The sequence below is a fragment of the Amblyomma mixtum genome, chromosome 8 (assembly GCF_055824585.1).
Source record: "Amblyomma mixtum isolate Tamu chromosome 8, ASM5582458v1, whole genome shotgun sequence".
NCBI lineage: Eukaryota > Metazoa > Arthropoda > Arachnida > Ixodida > Ixodidae > Amblyomma > Amblyomma mixtum.
The window spans coordinates 126,027,701-126,046,947 of NC_143019.1; the positions used below are offsets into that span (position 1 = coordinate 126,027,701).

The window sequence follows — 19,247 nt, forward strand, 5'->3', positions numbered from 1 at the left end:
TGTACACGAAAAAGCGCAGAGCCGCAAGTCCAGCCTTTTTTCGGTAAAGAAACCTCAATGCAACTTTTAGCAAAAAAAAACAAACAAAACGCGTGAGCTACACCCCACAGCAGCGAACGTAAACAGCCGTTGGATAGTGGATCCGCTTCGAACTTGGCCGGCTGTCAATCCAGTTCGCTGCAGCGGCGGCCGGCCTACGTCATCAGCGCACGTGTTTCTGGCCGGATGGGCAAAACATGCACCGTACCGAGGAGGCTCTCACAGGGAGAAGAAAGGCTGCAGGGCGTCTCGAATCGGGGACAGAGGCGGCGGGGGAGCACTCGACACCGGTAAAACCGGTTCAGAACCGAAAGTGAACGATTTTGCCCATCGAACGTCGTCTTCTCCGCAGTACACGGTTGCTTGGACACCACGTGATGGCGCTCTACCAATGGAGTCGCGAGCGGCGTTGATCAAACAGACGCGCAACTCTGCTACCTTTGGTAGCATATACAGTAACTCTATCCCGCCCATGCTACGAGCGCCACTCAGACAAATCCTCAAACCCCATGGAGGCCGCCGGCATCAACCGGAAAACGGACGAGCCGACGGACTGGGTGAGTCCACTAGTAATCGTACGGAAGAAGGGCAGTCACATCAGAGTATGCATAGATCCATCGCACATGAACGAATCCCTTAAGCGTGAACACTTTGAACTGCCGAAGAAGAAAGAAATAAAGGCAGAGCTCGCTAATGAACGCTTCTTCTAACACCTGGACGCTAATGCCTGGTCTTCACCACATCACTCTGATTGAAAAAATGTCCCGGATCTGCACTTTCAGTACGTCCCTTGGACGCTATTTTGTTCTACGCTTGGCTTCTAGCCGCTGTCTTTTTCTACGCTTGCCTTCTGGCATACCCAATGCGCCAGAAGTCTTCCAAAAGGCCACGTCATAGATTTTTGAAGACCTCCAATGCCTACGTGTGTACTATTGATGATTAGCTGCTGTGGGGTGCCACTAGAGAGGAGTATAACAACCATTGTAGGAAATCCGTGGGGAGAGCTCAGACTAATGGCTTGTCTCCTAATTCCAACAAATGTAGTTCTGGCATGCAATCGTTCTTTTTCCTAGTTTACAAGGTCAGTGAGCAGGCTACTCAGCCAGATCAGAGCTTAGTGAAAAGTATTTTGCGATGCCTGAACCACAGGATAAGCGAGATTTTGAGTGAGCGCTGGGTCTTTAGTTCAGATTATGGGGGTTTAACGTCCCAAAGCGGCTCAGGCTATGAGGAACGTTGTAGTGAAGTCTTCCGGAAATTTCGACCACCTGGGGTTCTTTGATGTGCACTAACATCGCACAGTGCACGTTCCTCCAGAATTTCAACTCCATCGAAATTCAACCTGCGCGGGTGGGATCAAACCCACCTCTTGTTTACGTACTTGCCAATGTACCTTCCCTGACAAGCGGACCGTACAGCCCCACTTAGGGAACTGCTGAAAACCAACGTGGAGTTCGTTTGGAACATTGGCCTCTCCAAAGTCTAGACGGCCCTTACTGCAGCATTGGCTACGGCACCATTTCTGGCCTTCTGCAACCAAAAGCTGGAGACAAAGGTACTGAATTGAAGTTTATTTATGAAGATTTATGCAAAGCATGCTTGAAACAACATCTGGATCCCTAGCTAAAAGCTAGTTGGGATCCATGCAAAACATATCAAATGAAACTAAGTGCAGGCATCAGAACCAACTATTTGCATTAGATATCCTGTAGGCTCTTGCATTCAAATAGAAAGTTGAAATCTTCTTAACCAACGGAGGTATAAAGTAAATAAATATGTATATACATAGAAATACGAAGTCACTACAGTATCCAGCATACAAAGAAAAACAAACTGCAGAGAAAGTACACTCTCATGATTCTGATTTAAAATATTTTTTTATCAGGAGTGGAAAATTTCTGCTTTGCTTCACATCATCTGTAAGGGCATTCCACAGCTTTGTCCCTGTAAGGAGATAGCGCCACCCAGCGTCGTTTGTGAGGAGAAGAAGAAAAAAATGGCTGAGGCTTAACTTGGTTAACCCTGGTCAGATGCGAAGCATATTGATGGCTAGGCTTGGTAATAGATGGCTTTCCTTGGTTGAATATTTGGTCATTTTAATACAACCACTAGAAGCCTTCGTCGTGGGGGAAGACAACGGCATGGCTACAGCGGAACGCCGACTAACCCCGAGACGCGCGTTGTGTGGGCGCCTGGATTGCCACGGAAGCTGCGTCCGCCTGGCTGGTGGAGCGAGCGTTTCACCTACACCGAGTGTGAACGCCCGTTCGAAATGCGCGGGAATGCCGCTCGAGGACATTCCGGTGTCTGTGCGACAGCATCGTTCTCCCTCTCCCAGCGCGTGACGGCGATCTGTCGTGACGTCACGTGTCACGTGGTATGTCACGGGGTGTGTCGTCACTGTACCACGTGGTCTGCACGGCGTGCAACCACAGCGACGGCGCGAGGTGGACCCTCATCTTCCTCTGTCGTGACGTCATGTGTCACGTGGTATGTCACGTGGTGTGACGTCACTGTGCCACGTGGTGTGCACGGCGTGTAACCACGGCGAAGGACTGTAGTGTACCTCCGTCTTCCTCTGTCGTGACGTCATGTGTCACGTGGTGTGACGTCACTGTACCACGTGGTGTGCACGGCGTGTAACCACGGCGAAGGGCTGTAGTGTACCTCCGTCTTCCTCTGTCGTGACGTCATGTGTCACGTGGTATGTCACGTGGTGTGACGTCACTGTACCACGTGGTGTGCACGGCGCATAACCACAGCGAAGGGCTGTAGTGTACCTCCGTCTTCCTCTGTCGTGACGTCATGTGTCACGTGGTATGTCACGTGGTGTGACGTCACTGTACCACGTGGTGTGCACGGCGCGTAACCACGGCGAAGGGCTGTAGTGTATCTCTAGTAATATGCTTCGCATAAAAAGCACGAGGAGCGCGTGCGGCGGGGAACGCCGGGACAGGTAGAAGAGGATTACGTGGCAGAGAAGAGAAGAGCGCGGTGGGCGACGGACGTGGACGAGTTCTGCTGGCTCCCCGAGTTCCGGGCTTGGGCCTCAGCCACAGACGTCCCGGCCACCAGACCTGGACATCCATCGTCGAGAGCCTCAACCACCAGGCCCAGGCGCCACTCTTCTCCGTCCATCCGTCAGCTGCTCCACACAGGCCGCCTCTGGCGCCTACGTGGCCTTTCCGGGATACCAGACCTGGGAACCGTGCTGGGAGCTCCCAGACGCTGACGCTGCGGTAGCGTTGAAGGCCAACGGGTGAAACGCCGGCTACAGTGCATCGACACTGGAACGCCCAGAGACTCCCTGACTGCCCGACACCCAGCCAGTCCTCCCCGCTCGTTGCTCGAATGAGAGACAAGTAGTGTGACTTTCCTTTTTGACTACCTTTTTCCTGTATTTTTCGTAAGCACTTTGTTCTGTTCCCCCGTGTGTTTTTCCCGTGTGTTGTTGCGTTGCTCTCTTGTTCCTTTCCTTTTTTCACGCCCATACTGAAATTGGTTTCCTTTCCTATAAAAGCCGCCTCGGTTATTGTTTGTACTTTTGTGTTTGTGTAAAATACAACTTGCAATCTCCCACAGTCCTCACAGTCCCCACACCAGCTATGGTGCTTTCTCCGTAGACATTTCACTGATGCGTCTTGCTTTGGCCTTGGTGATGCCCTCCTTCAATCTCACGGGCAGGAGTGGAGACCTGCTACTTATGCGTCTCGAGCTTTGACAGAGTGCGAGAGGGGATACTTACGGATAGAAAAAGAGGCGCTGGCTGTGTATGCGGGTGTGAACGTTTCCACGAGTTTATCTATGGAAAGCACATTTCAGTTGGAACTGTCCATCAGCCACTAATTTCCCTATCGAAAAGTAATATCGGTCACATGCTTCCACGCCCCCAACGGTTCCTTTTTCGCCTCATGAGGTATAGCCATGCTTTGAAGTGCGTTCCCGGGACACAACTTGAGCTTGCAAATGGTTTATCTGGAGCAGAGTGTGGAACCTCAATTTTTCCGGGTTCGGTTCGGGTTCACGCTTTTCGGGTTCATTTGCAGGTTCGGCTCCATAGCGACACTTCGTTCTGGGTCGAAATGGTTCGGATCGCAGCCAACCGGTTCAAACGGGTTCAGATCATACAAAATTCTGAACGTGGATGGTTTTTGATCAACCTTATTATGCTGTTTACTGCTACAGCTGCTAAATCAAATAAACTGAAAATTACTCTACGTCGGCTATGTATACGCTGGAGTCTACCTGATTGAATACATAAGGAGAAAAGCTGGTGGATTTTGCATCTACAAAACCCTTCAGGTTCGTCAGTTTCAGAGACCCCGTCGCGCGAGTAATAGGTCTCCCCTGGAGCTCTTGTCAGTCGGGAATTTCTCCAGCGCAGAGTAAATAATTACGCGGGCGCCGTCAGGACCGCCACGTGCGCCCACTATGAGAGGAAGCTGTCATGTATCAGCACGTATATACAGACCAACCTTCACCCCAAAACCGACTACCCAGCAGTAACAGCGCCCGCCCCCCCCCCCCTTTGCACACCTCCAACATGCATCTCAAGAACTTACCAAACATAATTCATTTACATCACCTGTTCTAAATCACCTTTGTTACTCTCATCATATCTCTCGACCATCTACAGCTCACTTTCATAAAGACCACAGCTAATCGTGGCTTCTCGCTAGAGCACTATAAAGTTAACCTTATGGCCTATGGTGATGCCGGTGCCATCTCTTGGTCTGATAAAAAGAATATGATAAAAAAAATCTCTGCCTCTCCCGTAACCGAGAGTAGACTAAGCATGAAATGTTTACGGGCCTAATGTCATCTCGGTGGACACCCGAACCGCACCGTACAGGAAGGGAGGAACGCCACCACCCGTTCAGCGCGATGCCTTGCCATTTGGTTTTTTGAGGAAAGGAAATGGCGCAGTAATTCTCTGCCATCTCGGTAGACACCCGAACCCACCGTAAAGCAAGGGAGGAACGCCACCACCCGTTCGGCGCGATGCCTTGCCCTTTGAACGCAGCGCTTCTCCCCCGGGCCCCTGTGCACCTGCGCAGCTTTGCTTCGATGCGCGAAGCCCCTAAGAGATCACGTACGACAACGAAGTGTACGTGGCATTTATGTGCTTTTTGCAGGCGTTATTAGAAATCGGAAATTATAATTCCGTGCATTATCAAACGCACAGCGCGACTGATATCTTGATAAACATTGAGAAGGCACTGGCAGCAGTTATTTTTTGTGACTCGTTTGGAGACCAACCGTTGCTTGCATGCCGGTCGCGTAGGAGGGCTTAGAGAGTCTCGTTAAATCTCGTTAAGTCTCGTACGGTGCCCGGATGTTCTCGTTTCAGAGCCCGGATGACTGGAATTCAGTGCCCGGATGACTCGATTTCAGTGCCCGGATGACTCGATTTCAGCGCCCGGATGACTCGATTTCAGTGCCCGGATGACTCCATTTCAGTGCCCGGATGACTCGATTTCAGTGCCCGGATGACTCGATTTCAGTGCCCGGATGACTCGATTTCAGTGCCCGGATGAGTGGATTTCAGTGCCCGGATGATGGCTCTCGGTCTCGGCGTGATGTCACCACACTGCCGACAACGGGGGCTAAAAGCATTTCATGCTTAAAAAGCAGGCTTGGATTGGTCGGGAGAACTTTGTGTCTGTAAGGACACAAATTCGCGACACCTTCGTTGCGACGTTGCGTTGTCACGCTGTTGCAAGTGCTGCACTGTGCAAAGAAAAACGCAATTGCGCTACAAAGAATTCTTGTGACTCCTCCGGGACGCTGTCAAAGGGAGCGCGTGGGCAGAATTTTTCGTTACCGTAGTAGAGCCTGGTGAATCTCTCACGCACTTTTTGTCCAACAACTTGTTTCAGTATTTTGAATTTCTAAAACCACCAAACATTGCTTCCTGCTAGATTTACTTATTAGGCGACTAAATGCTCATCCGTCTGTTCTGTCTACAGCCATGAGAGTTTTTTGCTAATACTTTCGGTTTCCTCCATATCCAATTTTTCTTAGAGCACTTGTATGACCTCTCGAGAATGCAGCTGAATAAGGCTCTGATGGGCCATTACTTCCTATGCCCATAGAACTGCAGCCTTACCTAGCCTTTCTTGAAGCCAGTGTATTAAAGCGAGAAATGCGGATGTAGATTCAATAGGCCACAAAAACCATTCTTCGACTTCAAACGTATAACCTAGACGTTAGGACGCGCCTTACGGCCAAGAGGACGTTCATGCCGTGATCAGTGAATTGGCACCTGTGCGAGCAGGTGCTCTGTAGATCAGGCGACATGCTCAATAAACCGAAACTTAAAGGGCGGACGATAACACATGGAGGCAAAAAAATACAACTGGCCGTGGCTCTATTCATCCATTGCATTACAAAGCACTTGAAAAATATTGAGTAAAGGTTTGGCATTGACGGGATATATCCAGCCTCAAAGAAAGGTTACATGACATTCCCCCGCGTCGATCAAGAACATCAACAAATTACGGTTTGGTTTACTTTATTGGGGATTAACGTCCCAAAGCAACTCAGGCTATGAGGGACGCCGTAGTGGAGGGCTCCGGAAATTTCGACCACCTGGGGTTCTTTAACGTGCACTGACATCGCACAGTACACGGGCCTAAAGAATTTCGCCTCAATCGAAATTCAGCCGCCGCAGCCGTGATCGAACCCGCGCCTTTCGGGCCAGCAGCCGAGCGCCGTAACCACTGAGCCACCGCGGTGGGGCTAAAAAATTACGTGCTCAAAGCAGCGCAGGGCGACATATGCCCCCTGCCCCCGGGAAGTGGTATATAAAATTTCCTTTTATTGCGGGCAAAGCTAATATAGCCAAATGGGTTGTTGTATAAATTACAGCAGCCGGGAGCATGCTCCTGCATTGAAACGCACTCCGACAGGGCATCTTGGTGTGCTCAGTTGTGATTGCATGTACACGGTTAATATTTACGGCGTCACTGCAATAATTAAGAGCCACACCGGAATTTTGCATGAAAACTTGGAGGCACTAGCCACCGGTGATAGCAGATCATTATGCGTGGGCACGCCGTCCATTACTTTAACAAAGTAAGAAGTGTTTCTGCGCAGTGCATAAAACTGATTAGAAAAAAATAACTCTTTGCTATAAATGTTGCAGCACTGGTGTCAATAAGTTTGCAGTCGTGCCCCATTAATTTGCACGGCTCGAATTATGAATACTTTTTCGCGGCACACTTGTTTTGAATTTATTAATGTGGAAACTCGCTTTTCGGACAATAGACAAGAAAAAAAAAGCACATGCATACCAATGAGGCTTACGTACTACTAATGCGTTAATACTAGGAGGGATTACGCTAACCTCATGGTTCATCTCCCTTGTTTTTAGTGAAGAACAGCCTAAGGCAAAGGAAGAGTACGAATGTCGTACTAATGGCTGTATTTGTTTAAGGGTTTATGTATTACTATTTAAAGGGCTATGGACTTTTCGCATTTCGTGTATTACTGTGAAGAAATCTCACCAAGGAGCTTCTGTGATACTAAAAAGATTTTCAGCAGCTGCCAGGCGAATGGTTGCAGATGCGTACACGGCCAATCACACTTAGAGGGAACACGGCTCCGCGTGGCTGCGCACACGCGAAGCACTAGTGCGACAAAGTAGGGGGCAAACCCGTGCACGGGGGCCGATGACACGAAGCACCACGTCGAGGTCCCTTTTCTCGTGCGCCACCCTGCACTGATTAATGAACGGGTTAGATGCAATGCCACTCCGCAGGTACATGGCCACGCGAAGCCATTTTCCCCCTTTAAGTGTGATTGACCCTGTACATCCATTTGGTAGGATGCGCACAGTCGAAGTAGCAATGAGACACCACGGCCCAAAATGCTGCGGCTATTTCAAATAGTTACGTGCACTGACGGGGATACTTTGCTTCCTAGCTTCTTTAAAGCGCATGTATATGGGCGCGATGTACGTAAAATTTGTTGGGCCACATCGCCGAGGGTAAATGCGTTTTCGAAATTCTAAAAACTGATGTTGGACATTACTAATGGTCAGCTACGCACCTCTCAATACATTTGGTGAGTACGAGTAGTGGTTAAAAAGTTATCGACTGAATATTATTCAACCAGCCTTGTAGTTAGCACATGTTAGGTGTATCTGATGCGCTACACCGCTGACAATGCTTTACCGAGAAAGGCTCTTTTAGCTTATAAGCCCCCTTGAAATTGCATAGCGCAAAAAACAGGGACACGGCAGAACACACCAACAGCACATGTTTCACACCCATAGCACATGTTCTTTGCGCTATGTAAACTCATGTGAATTGTTCACTAACCCTATTAATCGCCCCTCTAAGTGATAAAACCCATTTGTAAAAATTGCAGAAAATATCTCAGGTGAAACACCGGGTGTACTAAATGTTCTGTGATTTCACCCCGTAAGGCCAGGCTTCTCAGGCGTGCAAACTACGTTGCAGGTGCAAGGATGGAACGTACCTCATCAGAATCATAATCAGTTTCTTTAAACGAACGAACAGTACATACACATATTTCTTAAATACAGGAGGAGGTCCCAAAGCGAAAGGCTGCATAGGGAACCTCCTGTTACAAACTTACAAAAAATCACTATGTACAAAGAACAGGGGATAAAATTGAAACAGATTGTAAAACATAATTAGCAAAACACGTGCAAAGGCAATAAGATGCAACTGTAAACGAGGCATGAGTATGGTAAATGTACATAATCGCATAAAGAAAGGAACAAATAAAGGACCCATTGTGGGCCCAATCTCCACGATGCAGTCTTGAAGCCAGCAATGACAGGGAAAAGTGTGATATACATTCAGAGGCGACAAGAAATATAGAAACGGGGCGCACAAGTTTAATTAACAAGTACGCTTTATTTCGGAAAAAGGATCATTTCCAACTGCCAAAGCTACAGCTCCAAAGCACCTGGTTGGTTACTATGTGAGGGCTCTACTGCGCGTAATTAACGAGAGGACCCTCCACGACATACTATGCCATTGTGATAACACTTTTTTTCGAGAAGAAATGCGTGTTTTGTAGTGAAGAAATGTGCATGTTAGGCATAACCCCTATTTGAAACCAGACTAGACCACTATTTGTCATAATAAAGGATGTTTAGCGCAACGACACAACACAAGAAAGAAGACAACACTATTTGTCACTTCCTTGCTTGTTACTTCGTTTTATAACGAAATAAGATATCTCAGCCACTAAGTCTTGACGGCGTACTTCGTTAAGCGAGAGGTAAGGGGGCCAATTATTTCGAAACTTCGTTCACAGTCGACTGTATATTCAACTTTTCACTAACTTGACCGTTTCTCGCTTTTTTTGCCTTTTTAGATAGGAATTATTACTGTTTTGCATACTATTAAATTTCATCAAGACACGAACCTCTGATCACTGGTGTAAGGGCCTGCCCGGCCCAGCGTCATGAAGCGTTGTGCACATTCGCGCAGTTTTTTTACGCATTCCTTTTGGTGTTCTTCGAACCTATATTACGCGCCACTGGAAATAACCCACTGAAAACCTGCGGCCATGCTGTTGTTCAGCCTGCTGTCATTATCTGCGCTTCGTAAAAAAAAAAGGCCACCCGCCAAATCTCCGAGCAGTGTGCATTAGTACCGGAGAATTTCGCTTTCAAAAGTTTCTTGATCTGTGCAGGCACGCAAATTTATACAGGAGAATATCTGCCAGGTGCTTGTCGAACTCGCTTGCTTCAAATTCCATTAGAAAGGAGACATGTGCCAGTAAAATTGCACAACCAATTTCGGCCTGGCGGTCATTGTCAGCTGAAGTGTAGGCATGCAGCAAGCGCTCTTTTCTCGTTTCAAAAATAGCACATGCATTCCAGAAAAAAAGAGTGCCGCTGAACGGCTAAGGCTGTTTGATTCCCGGTATTAACTGTTCTTACTGTTGATGGTTGGTTGGTGGTTAATTAAATCTCATTTATTAAAAACAAAACGGGAGCCGGCGCCTTATGCGAGATATGACAGGCGGTCTGCTTACCTGCCTAGCCAAACTCCTTCCAGCCTCATATTTAAGGCGCATCCAAATGAACGGCGCATAAGAGTTGGACTTTCGGTGCATGACTCATTTCTTATCTCTGCGATAACCGGCACACGTTGGACGATCCTCGTGGTCTTGAAATGGCGGTTTTTTTAAGGCCCGTTTCAGTAGGCATAAGCCTCGTCTCACTTGCTACGATATCAACAGCAATACGAGGGAAGTATGTTCCTCAGCGAGAGATGCTGGATGCCTTTGAGGTAGGTCAAGTTTTGCCATTGTGTCTTTTTGAGAAATACATACTGGATAATGAGATGTGAAAAAGGACATTTGAATTGCTGTTGTCTACGCTGCTGTAATATAACTGAAGAAAAAGAACAAGGTTTTTTACAAAAAAAAAAAAACATGAGAGGCTCTAGGAGAGTACCCCTAATGGAATAGACACACCAAATTTTTGCTCCTGTGTTTTGTTCTTTCAACGAATGCGTTAGACATGGGTGTGCATGAACACCCCGTGGTATTCTCCTGCGGCCGCTAAATAATTTATAATTGAATTTCTTCTTGGCGCTGTTTCGATTTCATCAACCGAACGATGGCTGGACGTATAGTTGTACTTTAAGTCACGTGAGGCGCACAACAACGGCAGTACAACTGCTGATACTTTATTTATCGTAGTTAAAGCTCTTAAAAGCAGGCTCGTTTAAGTGCGCTTACGAGTTAAAAGTAAGTATTAGCGCTGACATTGCAGTTTTTCTATGCCTCACGTGACCTAAAGTTCCATTGCTCGTCAGAGCGATCGTTCGGTTGACGAAAGCGAAACAGGATGAGAGAATAAATTCAATGATAAATTATTTAGCGGTCGTTGGCTATTACCAGAAGCTAATTAATGTATTCGCATGTTCAATTCATCATATTAACAAAAGAAAACATGCAATAAAGTTAAGTACCTAAAACCATTTAACTTCGCCCCGCAGGACTTCAGAGTTACTGTCCGCGGTTTGATATCGCCCGAGCCACCACTCATGAAAAGCGTGGGAATCTCCTCGCAATGAGCTTGCTGGAGAAGCACATAATTATGCAGCATAAAGTTACGTCAAAGCCGCGGCAAGTGGTTCGTGAGTTGACGTGCTCGGTAAGCTCGCACTCGAAGAAAACTTAGCAAAAAAACTTAAAGCTGGTGGTGAGGAGGCATTCCGACTTACTTACGAAAATAATGGGGATACTGGCCGGGAGGTTCGTATACTTGCTCGTCGTGCTTCAGCCTGTCGGAGGACAGCGGCCAAACTTGGCCAACTCTATATTTTGGTCATATCGGCATAGAACTTCCTCTCATACCATAATGGCACAGTAAGTATGAAGAAAGGTGGGCGAAAAAAGCAGTTAAAACCACAATGTTTTATGCCCGCAACTTGAAATTCCTTTTCAATTCAATTTTTTCAATTTCAATTTATTTCCCATGTACACATGGTGAGGGCCGAGGGAAAAAAGCCAGAAATTTTGGCTTGACGTGCCCCTCGGCCCCTACATTGCAGGGCAGCAGGTAACATAAATGTTTTAAACAAATAGCACCTCAAAATGCAAACAATAGTTAACAAAAATGGTTTTGCGTATTATTAGAAAAATGACAAGGTATGAAGTGTACAACAAAAAATGGTAACAAAAAAAGGAAACAGAAAAATACACGTCATCGAACAACAGGAATTCGGTTACTCAAATTAGGTCAACACTATACGGAAACGAAAGAGATAAAGAAGCAGTGAAGGGATAAAGAAGCAATGAATCTATAAAGTGGCACATACATCGTGTATAACTTGGCGGCATGCACGTGAAAGATCAACTTGTGCAGTTTGAAACTTATTTAGAAGACGGGGCAACGTTTTTGCTAGACTATGTGTACCATATATTGTGCGGCAGGCTGGAATATGCCACAGTTCGCTGTGTCCGATAGGATAAACTTGTACAATTAGTGAAAGGTGTGCCGTGTCACGAAAGTAATTCATATTTTGTTTTATGTCCTTCTTGTATCTTTCAGCTAGCCTAACATTATACATTTCAGATACTTTTATGGCATTGAACTGGTGGAATAAATCGCGTGCGTTTATATGAGAACCGACGTTAAGTACTGCACGCAGAACCTTCTTCTGTAAAACATAAATCTTATTTTTATTGGTACCTGTAGTTGTTCCCCAAACTAAATGCGCATAGTTCACTTGGGACATAAAGCGCGAATTATATAGGAGAAGTTTAACTTTGCATGGAAGTAAGTGACGATGCCGGTTAATGATACCTGTGACACGAGAAAGCTTACTGATGACAGCGTTAACATGATTTCCCCAGCTTAGATGGCTGTTGAAATGAACCCCTAATATCTTAATATTATCTACAACCTCTATCGTTTCCAAACCTAGCTTAAGATCGCATGGTAGAATAACGTTTTTATTTTTTTGGTTTGAACATAATTGCCTTAGTTTTAGTTACATTAATTTTCAACAGATTATTAAGGGACCACTGATGGAGTGTACTCAGTGTCCTATTGGCCTCGTTTATCACATCTTCACATGCGCTTAATGAGAAAAACAGTGAGACGTCATCTGCATACATAACGCACTTCACATGCAGGCATTGATTAACGATATCATTGATATATAAGTTAAAAAGAAGCGGTGCAAGGAGGCTTCCCTGAGGTACGCCAGCAGGTACTTTTTTTACTGAGGATCGACGACTATTAATATCAACAAACTGAAAGCGATGTGCAAGATATGACGTAAGAAGCGCGTGAACACGACCCCTGAAACCGTAGTCTAAAAGTTTTGTCAAAAGTATGTTGTGGCTGACGTAGTCGAAAGCCTGCGAAAAATCTATAAAAACGCCAAGGGCAAGTTTCTTTTCCTCGAAACACTGTAAGAGGTGCTCTTTTTGGGTTAGTAATGCTGTCTCTGTAGATTTATGTTTGATAAAACCAAACTGTGAATCTGTTATTATTTGGTGTTTGTCACAAAAGCATGATATTCGCGTGTGGATAATTTTTTCCAGTCCTTTAGAAAAGATTGGCAGCACGGAAACTGGCCTATAATTTGAAACGCAAAGCTTATCACCTTTCTTATACAAAGCTGTCATCTTAGCAATTTGCATGCGCTGTGGGAACACTCCGTATTCCAAACTCAAATTAAATATATGTGCTAAAATTGGTGCTAGAATATCTAACGCATGCTTCACAGGTCGTATCTGCAAATCATCCGCATCGTGGCATCTGCTGTTCTTCATGTTCATGAATGCAGTAAATACTTCGGAAGATGTAGTTGGACTTAGATACATAGAAACATTGTTCTATTCATTGTTCCGGGGCCTATTGTTCCGGAATCCGGAATTGTTCCGGAATCTATTCATTCCGGAATCTATTCATTGTTCCGGGGCCATACGGAAGGCGTTAAATAATTTATCTGCCCAAGCAAGGAAAAAGCCATTGAGGGAATTCGAACAACTATGAGCATGTCGGGAAATGTATTCAGGTGGCGCACATGAAGCGGCAGCTCAGAGCACTTCCAACTCTCATAGTGACAGCTGTTACGACCCATCTTGAGACCCGAGATGAAACGGAGGGAGATTCAACGTAGCGGCAATTTTGACGGGTCGTTTGACTTCAAGTTGACCCCACGATGACCTCACAGAAAGGGTGTCCCTCGTCTTAAAAAAAAACCCGGAACGAATCAGAGGAAGCCTGCGCAGCTGCGGCTGTGACGTCAACAGGACACAATGCTATAAGAATGCGGACTTAGCATCTTCCTCGCCAGTTCCCACGTGCGGGCTCTCCACAGGTGTCTTGGCCAGCTGCGTCTGTGACGTCATCCTGCCACACCTGTGTTTGATGGACGCGAGCGGCCAAGTCAGTGCTACAGTGGTGCGGACTTATCTTCATCCTCGCCAGTTCCCACGTGCGGGCTCTCAACAGGTGTCTTGGCCAGCTGCGTCTGTGACGTGTGGTGGCGATCTTTTGTGCCACGATGAGTTACCGCCTAGTGAGGGGGCTCAACAGGTCTTCGATGGCGGTGCTAGTGCCGATCTTTTGTGTCGCGATGGATTGTCGCCTGGTGAAAGGGCGGAGCCTTGGGCTATATAGCCTGCGACCAAAGTGGGCACGAACGCTCTGGACCTTCGGTAATAGGTTCATCCAGTGGCTGTGAGCCTTGGGTATCAGGCTCATCCAGACGCTCGACGCTATGAACTCTTAACGTTTGATTCCTTGCTCTTCTTTTTGTAAATAAGTGTCTTAGTTTCTTGCCATTAAATCTGCTTGTTTTGGAAATCTCCAACTTCGAAGTTCAGACCGTTCCTCATCCCGGACACGCTACCTCGAGCAGCAACACAGCACATCCAATGAACCTGTGCGTGAACGTTCAAAGAAACTCCTCGATCTTGAGTGAAAATCAGAAATAAAAATGCTTCCTAAAGACGATAAGAAACCAAAGAAGATCCCTCAGTGTATGTTGACAATTTATGGGGAGTCAGTCCTCATACTACAGAGTAAAGTTTTTGATTAACCAGTATAACGTAGGTAGAGAGGCTGTTGTGATATTACTCCCACTGAACGTCTCACTGAAGCTGCTTCTCAAGAAATGCACCAGAAAGTAGAAAGTTTGAATCTGGAGGATAGGCGAAGACTGTCGAGATTAGTGGAAGACGCGGCATCTCAGACGGCGAAGTTTCGACTATTATTTCCGCAAAGCTGGGCATGATCAAGTTCTGCGGAAAATGGATGCCGAGAAGGCCGATCGTTTTCCAAAGGGACCCTCGTCGCCAGCGCTGTCATGAGAATTTGGAGCAAGGTGCTTACAGAAGATCCAGAACATTCTTTCTCAACCTTCGCAACAAATGACGAGACTTGGGTGTACCAAAAACACCCTTAGTCTTAAACGGAGCCCATTCATTGAAAGCAGAACAATTCTATCACGTCTACGTAGTTCGCGGTCGAAACGGCTACTAGCAAAGTCATAGCAATATTTTCCTTGAACGAGAAGGGTCTTCTACTTTAAAAAGTTTTCTCAAAGAAGAGTACCTAAACTGTAGAAAACTACCATAACAATCAATACAGTGCGAGAGACCGAATAAAGAGAACATGCAAGGAATGCGCTGTTCAGGTGCTTTGCTTCGTCATGTCAACGGGCTGGGGCATATTTCCACAAAACCTTAATATCGCAGTTAACGCGGGGTTAAAAAGCAAAATAATGCCGTCCAAGTTCAGACCTAGCTGCCTTTAAAGATGAAAATTTTTTCTGGGCTGATGATTTTCAAGGCAATGAAAACGTAGTTTGAAGAGCAACCGGCTTACATTTTTTTTTTCATTTCGTGCTTAAAAACTGGGTGCGGTGCAGTTAGGGGGGGGGGGGGGGTCAAAAAACTACTACTACTTGTTTTGATAAGTTGCTTCGTACTTGGCCCGGTACGTAAATACTGAATGCAGCTCGTACAATGGTGCCCTCCACATTCACTGCAAAAGTAGGAGTTCTAAACCTGCTAGCATCCATGAACCCTTTGTGGACACATGCATTCCATTTTATTCCCTATATTGAAGTGCTTGTAAGAGGCAATACGACGGAGCAGTCCAAGTTATGCTGTGCCCCACCTATATTAAGCTTTCAATCATTTATTTAAAAATAATTTTAGGCGCGTCCACAAGATCAGGTAGCAAGTCGAGACCTTAAAACTTCGTTCTTTTTCTCTGGTGTATTGAAAGTTCTTGGCTATATTCGATCTGGGCAAAAAAAAAATAGAATCAAAATTTGTGCCAACTGGTTTTTTTTCTGCACTGAGAGGAAAAACTCTAGATGACAACGTGCACTTCTTCCGCAGATTGCAGATGTCAAGTAATAAGAGGAAAGCACTTCTGTTTCCATGCTGAAACTAGTTGCAAATTAAACGACTGAATATTGAATGGCAATTTTCAGACATCGTATGCAGAATTCGTTCTTGAGTGCCAAATACTCAGAACCGTCAGCAGCAAGAATCCTTCCGAAGGAACATGGAGTGTAAAAAAAGGACCAAAAAAGTTGGCGTCTGAGGCAAAGTTCAGTTCATCGGCAAAGAACACGAACCTGTGAAAGTCGAATAAAGGCGTAGACGCCATTGGTCTTACACCAAGGTGGAAGTAGAGCGAACAAGTTCAAAACAAGCCAACAAGTGCGAACAGGTCCGTGGAAGGGTAAGAAGAGACTAAATCAGTGAGGAAACAATGTGTACGTGAATGGGACAAATGCACCCTGTTTTCTTTACCACCATTTAGTGTCAGTGAGACAAATTGTCCCACATTTTTCACTTAACTACTTGTACTAAAATTGTGAAATTTGTTCAGAACTGTTTCTGTGCACCCCATTTGCGCGTGCAATTAAACTTTTTTCATAAATTATGCAAAACATATATGCTGTCCTAAAAAAGATTAAGAGCCTGCAAGTCAAAGTAGCTTTGCGTTAAAAAATTTTCTTCACCTGTATTATATAGCTACGTGAACGACGAAGGCTTGTAAATTAGGCCAGCATATGATGAAGTTCCTTTAATTGCCTATTTGGCGCTTGAGGTGCTCTGACTGCTTTGCGCGCTTTATAAACGTTTTTGCGTCTATATCTCGAGAGAATTGAATTTTAAAAATATTTCAGAACCGCAGCCGTGAGGAAGGAAATATGTGTGGTCAGAAGGTGCAGATTTTGTAAAAATTTGAAGGGACTTTTAAGCTCCGCCTTGAGGCTATGACGCGAGAACGTTAATGGCCTAATTGCCATATACGCGGAACTGGCCATTATCGACTTTACATTCATAGATCACTAGTAGTTCTCAACCAATTCTGATGCACTAGTGCAGCGGTTAAGCTACGCGCAACTTTCCTGCGAATGGCAGCACCTGCCACAAGTGAGTCTTGTAAGACACGGGTTGTTCTTCCTATGCAACCTCTCAACCCCAATCTTTAATTTAAATCCCACCTGCGATCGTGGTGAGGAAGGGTGTCCTAGCGGGTGTCCTGTGTATGTGTATCTTGGTGTTGTGTCTGTTTCTTACCGCTAAGAATATGATTCCTTCAAGCCGTTACCAACTAGCCCAACTTAATGTTTTAACGAAGTGGCCAGTGCGCTCACAATCAGGTTCTGGGCAGGTTGTGATAGCGCCACAAGGTCAAGCGACCTTAGGTAGCTCCCTAGGTTGCTTCTCCGGGGATTTTTCGCTCATAACATGGACAACGAGGACGCCGGGTTTTCTGCAGAACGGCAGCCTTAACGCAATCGCATTAAAAGTTCATGGAGGTGCGATTTTAAGCCGTGTAGTGGGGTTTTGTAGAGTCCGTGCAAGTCCTAACCTCCGGAGAAGTGAGGACCAGAGTTCTTCTTATCGAGCCGCAAGGCGTGGCCCAGAAGGAAATCCCCAGGATTTGTCAAAAGGTGCACCTTTTGTAAAGGGTGTACCTTTTGTCAAAGGGTGTACCGTCTTTGCAAAAAGTAACCAAGCTGCATGATTTGCTTCTCGATCGTTTAGTGGAGCACCGATGCCTGTTCTCAAGCTCTAAATCTCTGTAGGGTAAAGAGAAGCGTCATATTTCCATACCGTTTGATTTTTCCGGAAGTCGTAAGAGCTCCGCTATACGAAAGGGACGCAAACCATGAGGCTTGGTTATTTCGGCAAAGAATACATGTGGTGTGAACTAGCTTTCTCCGCTTCCTAGACTACATGTGGTGTTCAAATGGAATGATTTTTTATTTCGGATTGTCAACAATCCTGGAGCCCGGAGCTAAAGGCAGATAAATTCTGCCTTACAGGGCCCCAGGCCCCAAGCAAAAAAACATAAGTAGAGATATACGTTTACAGCAGCACCACTGCTGGGCAATGTTTAAAAAGAAATATCAACAGAAAATAGGAAATGAATGCATCCACTGAAGCATTAGACATGCATTACATGGAACACTGCACAGCGGACAATGCCTTAAACGTAACATATTGAGCAATTAGGGAATAAGAAAACGGCGTTAAATACATACAGTTAAAGGAGGGTAAAGTTTAATAACCCTTTTAAATGAACGAGCAGTTTTGAAATCCTGAGACAAGGTGTAAATGAATGGGAGTTTATTCAGACCGAAACAGCGTACGAGGTCATCTGCATACTGTAATTAGTTCTAATGCGAGGAGTGACGAATCGTGTATATCTTCCTCCGCTTCCTCTGTTACTGTGCCTTGAGCACTCTGATGACAGCGCAGAAAATACTTTTAAAAGAATCCATCATGAAACCCTCCTTCAAACTAATGAAAATTTCAGAACTGCACTGATTTTAGCCCAAAGAATTTCATCAAGAGCACTACAGGAAAAGGAGTCACTTCTTCAAACGGAAGAATATATGACAGCACGAAAATACAAAACAAAGCTGCGGATACACTTGGATGACTTTATTCTGTGATGATTTTGATGCGGTCGCCGCACAACCTTTGCGCTTTCCGCGCAAAGGTGCACAGGTAGTATAGGGTAGGGTGACTGTTCGTGCTAATGGGTAAGTCACATGAGGTTCCAAAGCGCAAAAAGGAGGGACAAGACAGAACACAAGCGCTAACTTCCACTGAACGCTTTCTTGGCGCTTAGAGGGCTTATGAAGGTACAGTTAAGAGCAGGGGGGACGACATTAAGCGTTATCAGGCTGACAATATTAAATCAGACACCTCGAAAGCAGATAGAAAAAGTAAGCCAATTGCAACTAAAAGAAAACTTAAAAACATGCAAGTATGTTTTACAAGTTCTCACAGTGCCCCGCATGCAAGAAGGCAACGTCTTTTGTTGATAGTGATACGAATGGACTGCTAACACAACTTTTAATTCCAACTTTCTACATCGCAAGGGCTTCAGTTGTCTCACTTGTTCTTTTAACTCTAATTTTTCTATCACTAGGTATCCATCAGCTTCCATCTAAATTCGGTAAACGCGGCCGCGACTCAGTTCCACAACCTTGGACTCAGCAGCCCAATACCATAGCTACTAAGCTAACGCAGTGGGTCTTTAATAGATTTGAATGGGTTAAAAGCAGAGAAAAGCGCACTTGAACATCAAAACGGTCATTGAATATCACCACCGTTCGCCTAGATGGGAAACCGCCTTAGGTACTTCAGAAGATGTCAAATTAGTGGCAATTTCCTTGTGATTGTTAAAGAACCGGGAAGCTCGCTTCATG

General features: G+C 45.7%; 1 protein-coding gene across 1 annotated transcript in view; it reads left to right on the top strand.

Moving 5' to 3' along the window:
- Positions 1-548: 548 nt before the first annotated feature.
- Positions 549-19,247, top strand: part of LOC149334241 (uncharacterized) — a 28,040-nt gene continuing 9,341 nt past the window's right edge. The window contains exon 1 of the mRNA XM_089557893.1: positions 549-596. Within this exon, the coding sequence (XP_089414019.1) occupies positions 549-596 (48 nt within the window). The remainder of the gene's footprint in view (positions 597-19,247) is intronic.